The following is a 16,485-nucleotide window of genomic DNA, read 5'->3' as shown; positions in this document are numbered from 1 at the left end:
CTGAAAATACCTTTTGTTTTTCATCTGATGGTCTCAAGCACTCCACGTGAGTGGTGCCTCCCCGGCAGTGAAGGACCCTCTGGAGTGGGAGGACTGTTTGCCCATCCTGGGTTTTAAGTGTTTGGGAGCTGTTTGTGTCAGGCAGCTGGAATTTTGAGAGGAGAGACCTTCATTTCAGGGCTCTCTTTACTGCAAAACCAAAACCATGCACAGCTCCCCTGGTTTGGGGTTTGCTGTGAAAGGGAACTGGTTTTGCCACAAAGCACTACTGCTTCCCTGGGCTTGCTCAGAGGGAACTCTGAGGAAGCTCAAGTCCTTGGAAAGATAAAAGCTGGTGAAAGCAGTGACCTGAGGATGGTGACGCCTTGTTCCCCACCCCAGCAGCTCCCCAGGGCACTTCCATCACTTCTCTTGGCCGTGTCCCAGCCGAGCAGCCTGCAGAGTGCTGGATGGAGCCGGCTGGTGGGGTGGCCCAGCGCCTGGGCAGGTTGGCACTGTCACTGCCACCATCACCGTAGCCTGGCAGTGTCCCAACTTTGCACCAGCCTTGCTCCAGCCCAAAGCCAGGAGGCTCCATGTGTGGGAACAGCTTTGTACGCCTGCGCTTTGCTGGGGGGACCCTGAGGTCCCTCATTTTCCCTGCTCTGTCAGTGGATCGCTCCATTCCCGGCTCTCTGCACTCCAATTCCCTCCCCCGCAGCGTGGGCACGCTGACACTTCCAGCAAAATCTAATGGCTGTTAAATCTTTTTTACCTTCAGGTACAGTCTCTAAAGAAGTGCAGCAAATTCTTCATGGACCTGCTTGGTTTTCTGTTTTGAAATACCTTTCCCCCGGTGCTGATTTTTCTTTGAGAAATCTTGTGGTTGCAGCTGCACCCGGGAGTGATGGGTTTGGCAGAGCAAGGACTGGTGACATCTTTGCTCTGTGCCAACCTCTGGTTGGTGATGGCCCCCAGAGACTCACAGAACATTCCAGCTCCAGCCCAGTGCCTGGAGCTCTCCTGGGGACCTTGGCTTGGGCTGCTGCTGTGTGGGCACCAGTCTGGGCTCTAGTCCTGGTGGTGCCAACTGGGGTCAGATTGGGATTTACCTTGTGGTGAAATGTGGCTCATCCCCAAGAACCTTCAGCCTCATCTGGTGTCTTCCTCATGCTTCCCCCAAGCAGTGTAGCCATGGACCCTCACAGAACAGCAGAGGCCTTTGGACCCCTCTTCAACAAGCACGTGGCCACCCCCAGGCACAGCAGGGGGTGCTGATCTGTCTGGGTGGTTTTGTACCAACCTCTGCCCTCTCTTTGCAGCTCCCCGCTGCGCAAAGCCCGCGCGCTCTACGCCTGCAAAGCCGAGCACGACTCAGAGCTCTCCTTCACGGCCGGCACCGTGTTTGACAACGGTGAGTCCTGGGGGTACATGGGCTCATTTTTCAGTGCAATATTTAGGATGTAGTTCCTGGAGTGTTGGGAAAGCGGGATGGCAAGAGCTGTGCCCGGTGCCACCGGCAGAGCAAGGCTGTGTGACCCTGCCAGGTCCCTCCCATGGGTACGGACCCCTCTTCTGAATACGAGGGAGAACCCAGTGAGCTGGGACTGCTCCAGTGTTTGCCATACACAGAGCCATTCCTGGAGGGCTTCTGGGTAGAAGAGATTAGATTCCACGTACCAGCACCAGAAATATTCTGTGCAGTTGCTGTCATGTTTCATGCAGAAGATGGAAAAGTATCATGTGCTTTGTCCCTCTGGATACTGAGCACTGGAATAGGTGGGCTTTGCTTAGTGAAAGACAACATTAATGAACATAGATTTTTCTGTTTCCTGTACCAAGTATCTGTGCCCCATGGAACTGAGCAGCTCTGGCTTAGTTATAATCCCAGTGTAAAGAAAAGATTTTTTACTACTTTGCAAGTAGTTCTTGGTTTTTATATGTTATGCATTGTCATTTGGGAAGCTGCTACCACAGACACTGGTTTTGCCCTGGGATATAGAGGAGAATACAGCAGAAAGGGGAATATAATGATTCCATGTGAATTAAAGACAACCCCTCATCTAAGCAGCTCCATAGTCATCTAATAAATAAACATGGTCTCCCCTTTGAGAGCCCGTGGGAATCAGAGCAGCTCGGAGGGGAATTAGGAGGGGAACAAGTTTGAATTAAATACATTATGTTTGCTGATAAAAATCAATGGATTATTCAAGGGAAAAAGTACACAGTGTGTTCCAGTCACTCAGCAGCGCAGTTGGGGCTCATGTTGGCTGGAGTTAGAACCAGCACAGCTTGGTGGGAGTCTTGCTGTGACCAAGGGGCTTTACAAACCCCAGCAAAGGCAAACAGATCTCAGAAATACGTGCAGACAGGTACTAGTTGGACTTTAAGCTTTGTGACCAAGCAGCAGCTTAATCCAATGGGGACACTGGGGTACTGCTGCCCCCAGTGAGCAACACCCACATGGTCAATAATGGCACATTGGAGAGCTCCGGTTAAACTCGTGTCTTGTCCGGGTTGGTTCCAGGCATGGTGTGAACAGTCAGACCTGCAGAGTCACGGGAGGCTGGGGCAGCTCCGAAACACTGCATCGGTGTAACCCTGGCCTGGCTCCTGCAAAATCAGCGAATTTGCAGGAGTTGATTGAATAAAGAAAGGCTTTTGAGGACTGATCAGGTTTCTGGTTGCACACAATCAGATTGCGGGGTTTGCTTTCCCGCCGGGAGCGTTTGCTAATGCAGTTTCCCTCCCAGACTGGGCCAAGGCCGAGCCGGGATGTGCAGGGTTATGATGTGACTGTGCTCTGCAACCTCAAAGAGATTTTAGCCCAAATCTGGAGAAAGTTTTGAACCCCTGTTTTTATCCCAAATGCTTCACTTCCCTCAGCCCAGCAGCTCCAGGTACTATGTGGACACGCCATCTGCAGCCGAGCGTGCGGCTCACTTGGTTGTGTGGTGGGATTCCCCTGGGGAAGGAAAGGCCGAGGAGTCCCACGGGAGAGCAGGCACAGACAGCTGTCTGAGCCCCTTGGTGTGTTCACAGAATCATCTAATGGTTTGGGTTGGAAGGGACCCCAAAGCTCATTTTTAACTCTGTTAGTTTTCCTTTCTTAAAAATAAACACAAATTAAAGGTCTCACTCTCTTCCAAGAGCAGCTTTGATGCAGTCAGCACACAAGGAACAGCAGCCCCCATCCCCTCCTGTAGTGACCTGCCCTTTCCTTCTCTCCACAGTTCACCCATCCCAGGAGCCTGGCTGGCTGGAAGGGACCCTCAATGGCAAGACAGGATTGATCCCCGAGAACTACGTGGAGTTCCTATAACTGTGGGTTTGCGGCGCCACTGCTGAGTGTTCCATGGTATCCATGGCGGAGTCCTGCAGGCCCCTGTGTGACGTGGGGTGAGGACATCCCTGTGCCCGCTGCGATGGATGTTTGTGTGGATCATGACATGCTCCTCTCCTCCCGGTGTGTGCACCAGGGCTGCATGGGAGCAGTCCTGGGGAGATGGAGAGATACCTGAAGCCTGCATCCCAGTGATGAGAAAACCAGGAAAGGGACAGCTCCACACTGCAGCCAAGTGCTCCAAGGGGCCAAGGCTGCAGACTGTGAATGGCACAAGAGCCCCCGAGCCTGGTGTTCCTCACAGCAGGACTGGCTGCATGGAGCATCAGTGGGAGCTGGGGGACCCCCACTCACCAGTGTTCCTGCCAAGGAGGAACGACCAGCAGCGAGTCCTGTGCTCCCAGATCCTTCCCTGCATTCCAGCCGGCCTGAGTGACACTCTCCATGCTGCCAGGGAGCACCCTGACCTTGGGGGCAGGGGAAGGGTTGGGGTGCTTTTGGCTGACACCAAACCCCAGGCTGGGGCTGCAGCAGCGCTTTGAGGGGGCCGAGCCCCTGTGGTGGCTGGGGCAGCCCCGGTGAGGCTGGGGCACCCTCCTCGTGCCACCGCAGTGCCGGGTCTTGCAGGCGAGAGCGAGCCCTGGGTGGGCTCTGTGGGGGCTCAGGGCTGGTGGGGCTCAGCAGGTGCTGGCATGGCACAGTAAGGATATTTTGGACCAAACCTCTCAAGCTCCTTTTTTTTTTTTTTAAGGATTTCGATTTTTGTGAGATAAACCTCAGTGCTGGGCGAGGTGAGCAGCCCACGCTGCCTTCCTGGTGTAGCCCCGGACAAACCCTGCTCCTGTTTTTTGGCTGTTTGGTACCTCCACTTCCCAATTCCCATTGCACAGACACATCCGTGCTCCCACCAGTGCCCAGGCCGCTGATGTGCCGTGTTGAAGCTGTGTCTGCCACTCTCCAGCACTGTTTTTTAGGCATCTCCTTGCTTGCAGCCTGGTGTGTTGTCTGTCCGTGCCAAGTCTGTGCAGTGCTGCTTGTGCAAGGTGAATTATTTCCATCCTCACAGAGCATTTGCTGTTGGTGTGGCCAACCTGGGGTCTGTGGAGAGCAAAGGACAAGCCCTTTGGCTCCATCTGCCCTCAGAGGATGCTCCTGCCTTCGTGGACACACTGTGAGGGCTTGGCAGAGCGAGTGTGCAAGTCCCTCATCATTCCAGATCATTTTTATGGGGGAGGGTGGTAGAAGGAGCCCTGTTTGACTGCAGAGCCAGGATATTGAGAGCTGGAATTATTATATTTTATAAAAGAAAGTCTCAAAAGAACCCCCAGCTCGTGGTGGTGAGTCCTGCACCAAAGCGCCGCTGCCGCCGCCCTGGGGATGGATGTCGTGGCTTTTTGTAATAATTTTTAAGACTCTGAGTGACTGATTTGCTGTATGTGTCACTTTTTATTTTTGAAAGAATTAATGTATAAATAGAGTATCTTAAAATATTATGAGGGAAAGATCTATATTTGATATTTTTAGAAGAGCTGTAATGAGAGAAGTGAAGGACATTTGAAACCGGTCACAGAGACGCTCCCAAACACCCTCATCCCCCACCTCCCCCAGCCTTGGGCTGCTGCTTCGTTTGCTCTGTAGTGTCACTGAGCGAGGAGGGAGCTGAAATTTCAGCCTTCTTCACGTTTCTTCCACAATAATTAAACTTCCTGGGCTTTTGTCTTGGGGGAAAAAAAAAAAGAGGAAAAAATCATTTTTTTTCTGCTTTCCGGGGCAGGCAGCACAGATTGTTCCCACGGGATCACACCCTCTCCATAACACCCCAGTGCCTCGGGGGATGCTCTGTGCTCCTCACCTGGCTGGTGTGGTTTAGGCAGGGGTGAAGTTCCCCACCTGCCTGGTGGTCTCTGCTCTGAGGTGTTGGAAGAAGAGGGTGAGAGGTTTGTAGGGATAATGCCAGTGTTTCAGTGGCACATTGCTGGTTCATGCCCACCTTTGGATTTAATAGTCAACATTTGTGCTGTTTCTTGGTTTTCCTGAAGCTGAGGATGGGGCCGGTCTTTATCCAGTCCTGGCATCAGATGGGGCTGGGCTTTATCCAGCCCTGGCATACAATGAGGTCTGGCTTTATCCTGCCTCGGCATCACTCCATGGCTGTGGCTGGTGCTGGGACCTTGGGGCTGCTTGGAGCTGGCGCTGGCCCTGCCTGGGGCAGGTGTAACAAAACACCTTCCCAGAGGGTTAGGAGAAGGATGGGAAGGACTAATGGAAAGGATTTTTTTAAAATGCTTAATATTTCCTCTGTCATCACTCTTTGCTTTTGTTTGGGACTGTCCCGTCCAGAGCTGCTCCTCCATCATCACTCCTGCCTTCACGGGATGCTGCCAGAGCAGAGAATGCTGTGGATGAATGGGAATTGCAAACACGCCAAAACCACTCCAAAAGGCATTATTTAGGGACACGGTATTTAAGGGCCTGTTTAGCGATGCTGTGTGAGCACCAGCACAGCCCACCCGGTGCCAAGAGGCTGTTGCCAGCCGTGTCCCCACAAAACCTTTCCATGCAGTGTCCCCCTTTGGCTCCTCAGATGCTCCCGTTACTCTGAGACGGGAGTAAATTCCTTTTCCGAGGCACATGAGAGCTTTTGGATGTGCTACCTAGAGGGTTTCTGGGAACAAAAGTCCCATGCAGACATATTTACAAGACGTCTCCTGGAGGGCAGGGAAATCAAGCCTAAGTTATTGCTCTTACAGGACAGCCAGTGGAATATTTTTTTTAATTAAAACTTTCCAAAAAGAAAAATTTGGCTGGAACACTTACTAAATGTTCCTTTTTTGGGCCAGCTTTAATAGTGTCGTAAACATCAGTTTATTCCAAGACAAATTAAAGATAGGAAATACTTTTTTAAACCAGCCTGACAGGGCATTTGATGCTTAGTATTAAAGTCATCAGTCAAAGTGATGCGAAAGCTGGGTGGTGACATTGCCCATGGGCAGAGCCTCTCTCACGATCCCTGGCCCATCATTTTGGGCATTAAACCAAAAAAAAAGAGATGGTGCAGTAGTATCTGTTGGAATCGACGTTGGACAAGTCTCTTGGCACAGCCCTGCCATGTTTCAGGTCAAGGACACAAGTCTCACAGGTTGGCCGTGGCCGGGCCACCATGGGCCAGCCTTGGTCTCAGTGTCCCAGTGGCTACTGACACGTGTGGCATTTCTGAGGTCCCCACAGGCCCATGGTCAGGCTGCCCTTGTCTCTTTACTGATTTTCTGGACTTTTGAATCAGCAAGTGAAGCATCTCCGATGGTTTGAGAGCACCCAGACTGCTGCCAGCGCTCCTGTCACACCTCCCAGTGCCCTGCTGGGGGCTTTGGGTGGGGTGGGTTGGATCAGGTTGGGTTTGGGATTGTGTTGGGTTGGGTTTGCATTGGATTTGGGTTGGATTGTACTCAGATTGGTTTCGGCTTGGTGTTGGGTTGCACTTGGATTGGGTTCGATTTGGGTTGGGATTAGGTTGGGTTGGATTGTGGTTGGATTAATTGGGTTGGGCTGGGTTTGTTGGGTTGTGGTTGGGTTTGGTTGGGATTAGGTTGGGTTGAATTGGGTTTGGTATTGGATTGAGGTTGGATTGGGTTGTGTTGAATTGGATTGGGTTGGATTGGGGTCCCAAAAAAAGCATCCAAACCCCCTGGTTCATTGACAGCAGTTCAGCAGATCGAGGGATCAGGTGGGTCTGTAGCCAAGGGAAGACTTTACCTGCACAAACCCAGAGCCTGGTGGTGGAGGGACGTGGTATTTTATCAGCGAGCGTGTGGTATTTTAATTATTCTAATGAACCATAAACCTCAAAGCAATTATAGTTTGTACATTTGGGCTAATTCAAAATTTTAGCTTTTGGGAAATAAAGATTAAAAGCAAAGGGTTTTTTTTTAAGAAATAGCTGTTTAAGGCTCTATTCTCTGGGTGAGGAGCTGATTGTTTGCAGATGAGCTCGGCAAAGCAGCTGGTAATTTAGCACAAAGCTAACGGCTCACAAGGTAGCACCTACCTATTACTTATTGTAAATCCTCTCTCCTGCTAATGAAGCTTATTCTGCTTCTAAACCTCAGACAAAAAGGTCTAGAAAAATCACACCTGGGCTCTAAACTCACTGACGCACGCAGGAAGGGGAAAAAGTCTGCATCAGCCGGGTGTCCTGGAGACCAGCCGTGGGCTTGGATTAGGAGGGGATGGCAGAACAGGGTTTCGGGGGGTGGGAGCGAGGTGGAGTTTGAAGAAACCCATCTCCACAGGGAGATTGTGTCCCTGCTGCCGTGGGTCCATCTCTCTGGGAGACCCTGCAGCCCTCATCACCTCCTGCCTGCTGCTCCCCCCTCCCTGCCCTGTGCTGAGGTCCAGCTGTTACCCAGGGCAATCAGATAATTAAATATCTACATATTGGTCAGAGCTTTCCTTCACAACCACCTGTGAGTGAAGAGCAGTGGAGGAGTGATGGGTGATGAGAGAGACTCTGGGAATGAGCCCCAGAAGGGCTGGAATGTAGGAGTGAAGAAACCCTCGATGAGAGCGTCTCCCTGGCACAGGGGGCTGGAAGGGGCCTCAAAGACCATCTTGTGCCACCCCCTGCCGTGGGCAGGGACACCTTCCACTAGAACAGGTTGCTCCAAGCCCCATCCAACCTGGCCTTGAACACTTCCAGGGATGGGGCAGCCACAGCTTCTCCGGGCAACCTGTGCCAGGGCCTCACCACACAGGAAAGAATTTCTTCCCAATATTCCATCTAACCCTGCTCTGTCAGTGTGATGCCATTCTCTCTTGTCCTGTGACTCCGTGCCCTTGTCCAAAGTCCCTTTCCACAAACACACCTAAAGGTAAGTTCTCCTTTCCAGCTGATGGCCCCGTGGGCTGCCTGGGCTGGTTCCTGCTGCTCCAGCGGCCAGTGAGGATCTTTTCCCAAGGCTGCACTGGGAAGTGCCGCAGCGGGAGGTGCCCACGGCCAGCTGAGGGGTCGGGGCTGTGCCGGTGAAATTCCATGGCCCTACAGCCCATCCGGCCGGGATGCTCTGCTGCTGCGGCAGCTGCGGGTTGTGGGTTTGGTTGTAACTCGTCCTTCCAGCCGCTGCCGGAGCAGCTCTTGTGCAAACAAGCTCATTCTAATGCTGTTTACCTACAATGACTCCTGAGGGAGAGCTACCGGCCTGGACGGCAGCCAGCGCTGGGCTGAGCAGGGAGTGTCTGCCGCGTCCTCCTCACCCAGCTGAGCCGGACTGTGACACTTCCACCGGGATCCGGTTCCTGTGCAGGGCTGGGGGGCAGCGGGGGCACTGCGGGACGGGGGCTTGGCTGCTCCTGCTTGGCCCTGGAGCTGCTCCTCGAGCCCCGTCTGCCTGATGTGCAGCTGCCTTCCCTGTCCCACTCCCATAGATCCCGGAGATGTTACGTTGCTTTCTAAAGCTTATTAATTTTGCTGCAGCCATTACCTATAATAAATATTTCTGGGTCTGGGAGATGCACGTGCTGCTTCTGCCTCTAGGGTTTTTTTGTTGTTTGGGGTTTTTTTTGGGGGGGAGGAGGGGATTGTTTTGGGGTTTTTGCGTGTGTGTGTGTGTGTGTTGGGTTTTTCTTTCTTTTTTTTTTTTTTTTTTTTGAATTTGGGGTTGGTTGGGTCTTTTGTTCATTAACTGTTGCTGTGTTGGTACCTGAAGTGCTGCTGCTCCGAGCGCCGGGGCTGCCCTCCAGCCACCCGGAGCAGAACCAATTACACCACCAGATCCTAATCGAGCCGCTGTTTATTATTTATTTCCCCAGCAACGACGATATATTTAGCCCAACAGCTTTGAGCTGTTTCAGCCCCATTATGCTCAGCAAATCCCAGCAGCGTGACGGGAGGCAGCGCTGCCCATGGAAGGGACAGCCGAGGGGCACCAGCACCATGAGCCCCCCGGGACCCCAAGGGGGAACCTCCGACCTCCCCTTGCCCCGGAGAGGGTCTGGGTTTGCCCCAGGGCAGTGGGTGTGGGTGAGCGAGGGACTGACCCACACGGAGGGAGAAGCATCTCTGCACAAGGGGAGGGTGTGAGAGCCTCGTCCCTCGGGTTTTCTTTGGCTTGCCAAGGGTTGGGTTGGGCTGGTTGGATTTTTTTTAATTATTTTTAGTAATTGCTCTGGTCTGAGCCTTGTAGGCCAGTCCTGTGTTTGTTTGGGGTAGGAACACGTGCAGCTTGGCTGCAGCTCGGCTGTGGAAGTTCTGCCTGCGAGCCAAAAAGGGAAAAAAAGAAAAGGGTGTGAGAGAAATGAGGAATTAAAAATGCTGGGGTTTAATTTTGGATGGGTTAGCAGCCTCAGCCCCCTCCCCATGACCTGTGTCACTGCCTGTACCCCTGCTCTGCAGCAGTTCCCTGTGCTCAGCTCCTCAGGGATGCATTTCTCCCATGTCCAGTCCCTCAGAGATGCATCCCCCTTGTGCTCAGCTCCTTGGGGACACATTTCTCCCATGCTCAGCTCCTCTGGGACACAGCCTCTCCTGTCCAGCCCCTCGGGAACACAGTCCCCTATGCTCCGCTCCTTGGGAACACATCCCCTGTTCCCAATACCTGTCACTGGGCTCACTGGGTCACTTTTCCCAGTATCACCCCATTCTCCTGCATCAGCCATGCAATTAGTGCCCACACTGGATGCTGCCTCAGCAGTTTTCCCCCTACCTTTTCATGTGGTTTGATCTCGAATCAGCAGATCCCATAATTAGAAGGACTCCACTTGTCATTTTTTGAACTCAGAAGTTCCCTGATGTGACCTCGGAGAATATCCTTAATTATGCTTTGGAGCTGTGCCAGGCCTGTAATGGATTGGATAAGGATATTTGCCCCTCCTCCAGGTTGATTTTTATCTGCTGTTCCATGGACTTGGGCATTGGACATCAATGAACTTCTAATCCCTTCAGAGGGTTCCTCTCCCTGTGGCTCCTCCAGTCTCACTTCGACAAGTTCAATATTTACATGTTTTTATTTTAAAATGGACATTCAGTAGATATATTATTTTCAGGTCTGCCAATATGAAAATTATCTGTAACCCTGACAAGGAAATGAACCAAACTTGTTGACATGTGACCCCATTGCCCAGAGAAGCTGTGGCTGCCTCATCCCTGAAGTGTTCAAGGCAGGTTGGACAGGGCTTGGAGCAACCTGGTCTAGTGGAAGGTGTCCCTGCCCATGGCACGGGGGTGGAATGAGATGAGCTTTAAGGTCCCTTCCAACCCAAATGAGTCTGTGGTTCCATGAGACGGATCTGGCCAGTGCCCTTGTGCAGTTCAGCATCCAGTTGGTGCCAAGATGGGCAAAGGTACCAGCAGAGACACCCCTGGAATGAGGGTCAGCTGGGTCTGAAGGAATGACTACATCTTGGATTTGAAATGGTTTGGATCCCTACGGCAGCACTGCAGGACCTGAGCTTGCAGAGTCCTGGGTTCCCTCCCAGACTAGTCCCTGATGGTATCTCGATAAGAACACTGGCAATGTCTGGGAGCCCCTCTGGAATAACCAGTAACTTACAGCCAAGGAGTCTTTTATTCTGTAGAATCCCAGTATTTGTGCATTACATGGCACAGCTCTGTGAGCTCCCACTGCAGTGGGGAGACACCCACGGACAAACTGGCCCGCTGGGGACTGTCCCAGGGACAAACACGAACCCAAGAGCTCAAATATTAAATGTCAAAATTATAAAAATGGCATTTAATGGCATCTTTTCCAAACCAGTCTGAAATGCCATTGTTTTATTGGGATAATGTGAACACAACAGAAATCATGAGTTGCCATTTCATGCTGGGCTTCATCCGAATTTCTTGGAAGCTAAGGATAGAGCTCCAGAAAGCAAGTAATTGCAAAATAAGGCAGCAGGTGAGGGAGGGCTGCAGCCCCATGGCCCCCAACCTGCCCTCCCAGGGCAGGGCAGCACCATGGCCACGCTCCAGCCACGGCCAGTGTGGAGGGACAGAGCACAGGAGGGGCAGAAATCCTGCAAGGAATCAGAACCTGGTCCACAGATGTTTTTGATGTCAATGATTTTATAAATGGAATGGGACAACTGGGATTTCATGTGGAACATGAACACATTGAGGACTTGATGCACTTGCCATGAAACTGGAGCTCATGAGACACAGAGCAGTCATATTATCCTAATATCTGATGTCGCTCCTTAAAGAATCTTTCCACAATTGTTTCACAAATAAATGCAGTTATCATAAATCCCATTCTTGTATTGCCTCTGACCCCCATCCACAGCCATCCAGCTTGGGAATTACCGAAGGGAAATTTATGTAAGCTTTGTTTTAATTGCAAACAATTCAAAGAAATCATTCCCTGCTGGGAACTCGGCCTTTTACGCTGCAGTTAAATGAGATTTTATTACAGCACGACTCGCTCTGCTGCTCAGGGGGTGAAGGCATGAGCTGTGCTGAGGTTTTAGTTACTGAAGGGTTGGAGAGACGTTGACATTCGAAAACTCCAATGGCCACATGGCAGGGAAGGAACTTCATGACTGCATTTTCTGTTCTTTATGAAACCAAGTGCAATGTTGTCCCAGCCAGACAGAGGCACCTTTCAGTGTTGCTGATATAGGAAGTCCTTTTCCACAATTTGGGTTAAATCCTGCCTTTGGGAAGGTATGATCCTGCTGCACAGGGCCCCTTAGGCTGGATTCCCATAGCCCATCCCCTGCCCAGGACTCCCACCCCAATCCACATCTTCCCCCCTTGGTAATGCCCAAGACTCTGTAGTACATTTTGTTTCTCTCTATCACTACTAACATTTGGCATCCGGTAGTTGCCTTGGGAAGGAGCTTTTATCACATTCTGACACGAATCAGATAGTTGAGAACCACTGCAGTGACAAAATACATTTTAAAACATAGAATTACAGAGTGATGTGGGTTGGAAGAAACCTTAAACTCCTCTTGTTCCACCCCCTGCCATGGGCAGGGACACCTTCCTCTAGACCAGGTTGCTCCAAGCTCCGTCCAACCTGGCCTTGAACACTTCTAGGGATGGAGCAGCCGCAGCTGTTCTGGGAACCTAAATCAATTCTTTATTTAGTTACAAAACATTTTGTGCTGTTTTCCTCAGTTGAACTGGCCTGGCAGCTTTAGCCCTTCTCTGAGGTGGGCACAGGTCAGGCTGCTCCACGGCACGTTCCTGCTCTGGATTACATTAGAGAACCATGGTGCTGATTTTCCTCCAGAAAACGGATATTAGAATGCAAAGGCAAAACATAGGCATCTGTGATTTTCAATTAAATTGTTAATTTGAACTTCATGATCAGAAATTCTCCTGCTCCAGAACTTCTGCAGCAGCAATTCACTCTAGTACAAATAATTCCTGCATATAAGGTGAATAATGAGACCAATGAGACCACCACAAATGAACCGACTCGCTGTCGGACCCAACCCTCTCCAGGATCACAGCAAAAACTCCACAAAAGCATTTTGGAGCCATTTAATGAAAAAAGCAGAATTTTATTATATGGTTTCCGTCCATTATTCGGCATTGCTGTAAATGGCTCACATTTACTGCAACTTCTGTACAGATGTGTGGCTTTGTATTACCAGAACAGCAAATTTAAATGAAAAAATAAATGTTCAACAATTCCACACAAGCTTTTACAGTCCAACATTTCACTGAGTAGGTGAAAACTACAGACTTGTTACTACAGAATTATTCAGCATGAATAAAAAACTACAACTTTTATTTTTAAACAGGAGTCACTGGTTTAATTTTTTCTTTTATGCTGTTTAAAATTGCTGTGATAAAAATAATGATTTTTTAATAATGCCATACACCGGTATGATATAGGATTTGTCCCCAGTATATATCTTTTTGTTTAATATACAAAATAGAGTAATGACCCATCGCTTGACTCTGCTGTTGTGCAGGTTGTTGGAGGTGGGATGTTTTCCACACACACACGCACACACACAGCCTTTCCTTGGATACGAGGCCTCTGGCTGGAGAGGTTCTCGACCTTCCTGGAAAATTTGGTTCCTATGTGATGTCGATGGCTCAGCAACCCCTGGTTGCAGACTGGGCTAACGATAGAGCGTGACTGGCATATAATCATGGAATCCCCGACTGGTTTGGGTTGGAAGGGACCTTAAAGACCATCTCATTACAACCCATGGGCAGGGACACCTTCCACTAGACCAGGTTGCTCAGAGCTCCATCCAGCCTGGCCTTGAACACTTCCAGGGATATAAGAATACAATCTTTATAAAATCTCACTCTAAGTCATGTCCCTGAAGTCCTCCCTCGCTAAAACTCGACTGCGGGACGCTCCCGCAGCCAATGTTCATCCAGGCACTTCCTCCTCCTTCCTACCTTTCTCTGTGAAAATGGCGAGGTCATTTTTCGGCATCAATTGGCACCTATTCCCAGCCCCCCTCCCTCTGCCCTCCCTCGTGGCGGCCCCCCAGCGCCCCCCTGTCCCGGTGTCCCCCCGTAAGGCCATTGCGAGCGCCCGGCGCGTCCTGAGCTGCCCCCGCCGTCCCTGGGCGGATCCGTGCACTTTGTGATAAGGCACTGAAGAGCCAAAGTCAGAATTCTCCCTGCTTTATCCAGAGTGCAGGGACTACCCACTGCTACACGGACTACGGATAACAGGACATGGACTTCTCACCGCTGACTAAAGCACTATGTTTTCTCACTGGTGAAGTTTAGAACTGAACAGCACGTACAGGACGATTCTTTCTCTAACATCACAGTTTCCTTTGTTTTTCCTTAAATCCACAGACTAAAAATGAACATACAGGCAAACAGACACAAGGGGCAGAGAGCCTCTCCTCCTACATGACCAGTTCTCTCATGGGGGGATCACAGAATCCCAGAATTTGGGCTGGAAGGGACCTTAAAGCTCATCCAGTTCCAACCCCCAACTCCATCATCATCTGTTGGAGTTCACTGCAGTTGCTTTTGCTGGCAAAAACGCCAAGTTTGGGGTCCGTGCACCCCGACCCGCACACACGCTGTGCCCCAGGCTCTGACCGAGGGCTCTGGGGATGCAAGTTTATAAAACATTCTCAAAAGTAAGAGCAGGTTTCCTTTGAACCAAAGAGCCCCCCCAAAACCCAGTAGCACCAAACTCCTATCTGTATCTGTATCGCAATTGGGCACGTGAGGATTCCCATGGAATTGGGCTGGATGTCATAATTAAAATCCTGACCTTTAACTGTTACAAAATGTACATATTCTGTACAGATCAAAGGAGAGAATGATTATTTATTTTTATTAAAGGTGCTGTTTTACTCCAAAGTACTGAATATAGGACCTTTTTTAATAGGTATAACATTCAAAAAGAGATTTAAGAAAGGAGAACTGAGTTTCCTCTTTCAGTTGGAAACCAATGTTTGCTGAAAGTAGAAATGTGCTGTGGACACCTCATGCTCTATATTTACATATTGCTGGCACCTGGATGTGGATTATTGCCCAATTTTGAAGCTGTTTTTGCTGTGGGAGTGAGGCTGTGTATGAAATTCCCCCGGGAGGAGTTCAGAGCTGGGTGTCCTGGCTGACAGTTTTTGCAGTGGGGGTCTGGTTCAGCCATGCCTCGGGAGCAGTTCCCGACCATACAGATAGGAGCATCCCACCCAAAAGCCAACGGGAATTTTTACACAGTGATTCAATAAACACAAACCCAACCCTACAAACACCCACGGAGCACAGGTTTTCCCCTCTGAACAAAGCACTTCTTTGGATACGAACACCGACGCCTCCGGTGCTGCCTCCAGCCAAACCACACAGAACGGGTTCCCACTCATCATATTTGTGACCCCTACAAAAAATATAATTACATGTATCATGATAAAGCAATCTGTCATCTAAAAATCATCCTTATTATACACTATACAAGCTATTTTACAATCATTTAATAAATTGCTTTTAAAGCTGCAGTAGCCCTTCCCTTCTTTTCTCGTATCAGCGAATATACCGATTATACATATTTGAAACTATAACTAAATATAAAAATATATTAGGTTTTGTATTTTCTCAGATGATCTTTCTCATTTCTATTACACAAATAATCTGGCCACTTTGAGTAAAAATCAAATTTTAGAGTGGCTTAGTAAATATTTCAATTTTGAGATACAGAAAATTGTTAAGGTGCACGTAGAAAAGGCTACTACAGCTTCTAAACATCGGAAAATATCCTCATCAATGGCAACAAGGAGAAATCCACATGGCCTATGGGAATTTATGGCACGCCAGGAATTCAGTGTGAAGGGCTGCAGCCTTACAAAGACAGAAAGTTTGACGACAACTCTAAGACCACGAACTCAGTAGCAGAGCTTTCCTGCTCTCCAGGAGAGAGGATGGAGCAGTCAGTGATGGGTGGAGATGTGGAATTGGGTCTCTAACCAGGCGAGTTTGGAGCTGGGATATCCAGTCACAGCCGTGTGGCCGCTCGGACATCTCCCCGAAGAGGAGGACTCTGGAATCCGTCCAGGAGAACAAACCCAAACCACTGGGTGCAATCACACGTCCACCTCCTCTGTCCGTGGGGGTTGCCAGATATCCTCGTGTGATGACAGGTTTAAGTGTATAGAAAATGTGAGTTTCTCCACACAGAAGTAAACTTTTCTGCAGCTATGCATATTTTCCTGAAAATTTCCTGATGGGCAGTCAGGACTGATCTTCTTGGCATCAATGCAGCCCATGACTCTTTGCGTTATGGCTGTTGCATCATATGCAAAAATCAGGCTTTTTTTTTTTTCAATATATAAAATAACCTGCTCATTTACATCCAGTGAGGACTGGGTTAATTTTCTATGAATCTGCATATCCAACACTTCTGCAATATACCAAAAGGATTTCATTCGGATCTACTGAAATGAGATTTGAGAGTGTTCTCCCACCCACCCTGGCCCTTAAAAAAAGCCAAATTATATTTTATAGCCGCTTTGACAGTTGAAAGCGATTAGGTTAGAAAAGCCCAACCCTTTTTCACATGAATCTACTCAAGGATTTACTGTCTAGAGGTCGTTTAGGAAAGCTACGAGCTGCCCCACCTTAAAAAACCAGCTGTACAATAGGCATCTTGAAGTATTACAAAAAAATTATGTAAGAAAAAATGAACAAGCCGAGTTCACGGTATATAAAGTTAAAGGAAATTGCTAAAACCAGACAG

General features: G+C 49.6%; 1 protein-coding gene across 2 annotated transcripts in view; it reads left to right on the top strand.

Moving 5' to 3' along the window:
- ARHGAP26 (Rho GTPase activating protein 26) overlaps positions 1 to 4,813 on the top strand; it is a 113,521-nt gene extending 108,708 nt beyond the window's left edge. For both annotated transcript variants that reach the window (XM_027682606.1, XM_027682607.1), the window contains 2 exons: positions 1,302 to 1,393; positions 3,213 to 4,813. In XM_027682606.1, the coding sequence (XP_027538407.1) occupies positions 1,302 to 1,393; positions 3,213 to 3,301 (181 nt within the window). In that variant the 3' untranslated portion in view covers positions 3,302 to 4,813. The remainder of the gene's footprint in view (positions 1 to 1,301; positions 1,394 to 3,212) is intronic.
- Positions 4,814 to 16,485: the final 11,672 nt, after the last annotated feature.

The sequence above is a fragment of the Neopelma chrysocephalum genome, unplaced genomic scaffold (assembly GCF_003984885.1).
Source record: "Neopelma chrysocephalum unplaced genomic scaffold, ASM398488v2 Primary Assembly neopelma1_63, whole genome shotgun sequence".
Taxonomy (NCBI): Eukaryota; Metazoa; Chordata; class Aves; order Passeriformes; family Pipridae; genus Neopelma; species Neopelma chrysocephalum.
Note: the sequence above shows the minus strand (reverse complement) of the source record. Positions and strands in the feature narration are given on the sequence as shown.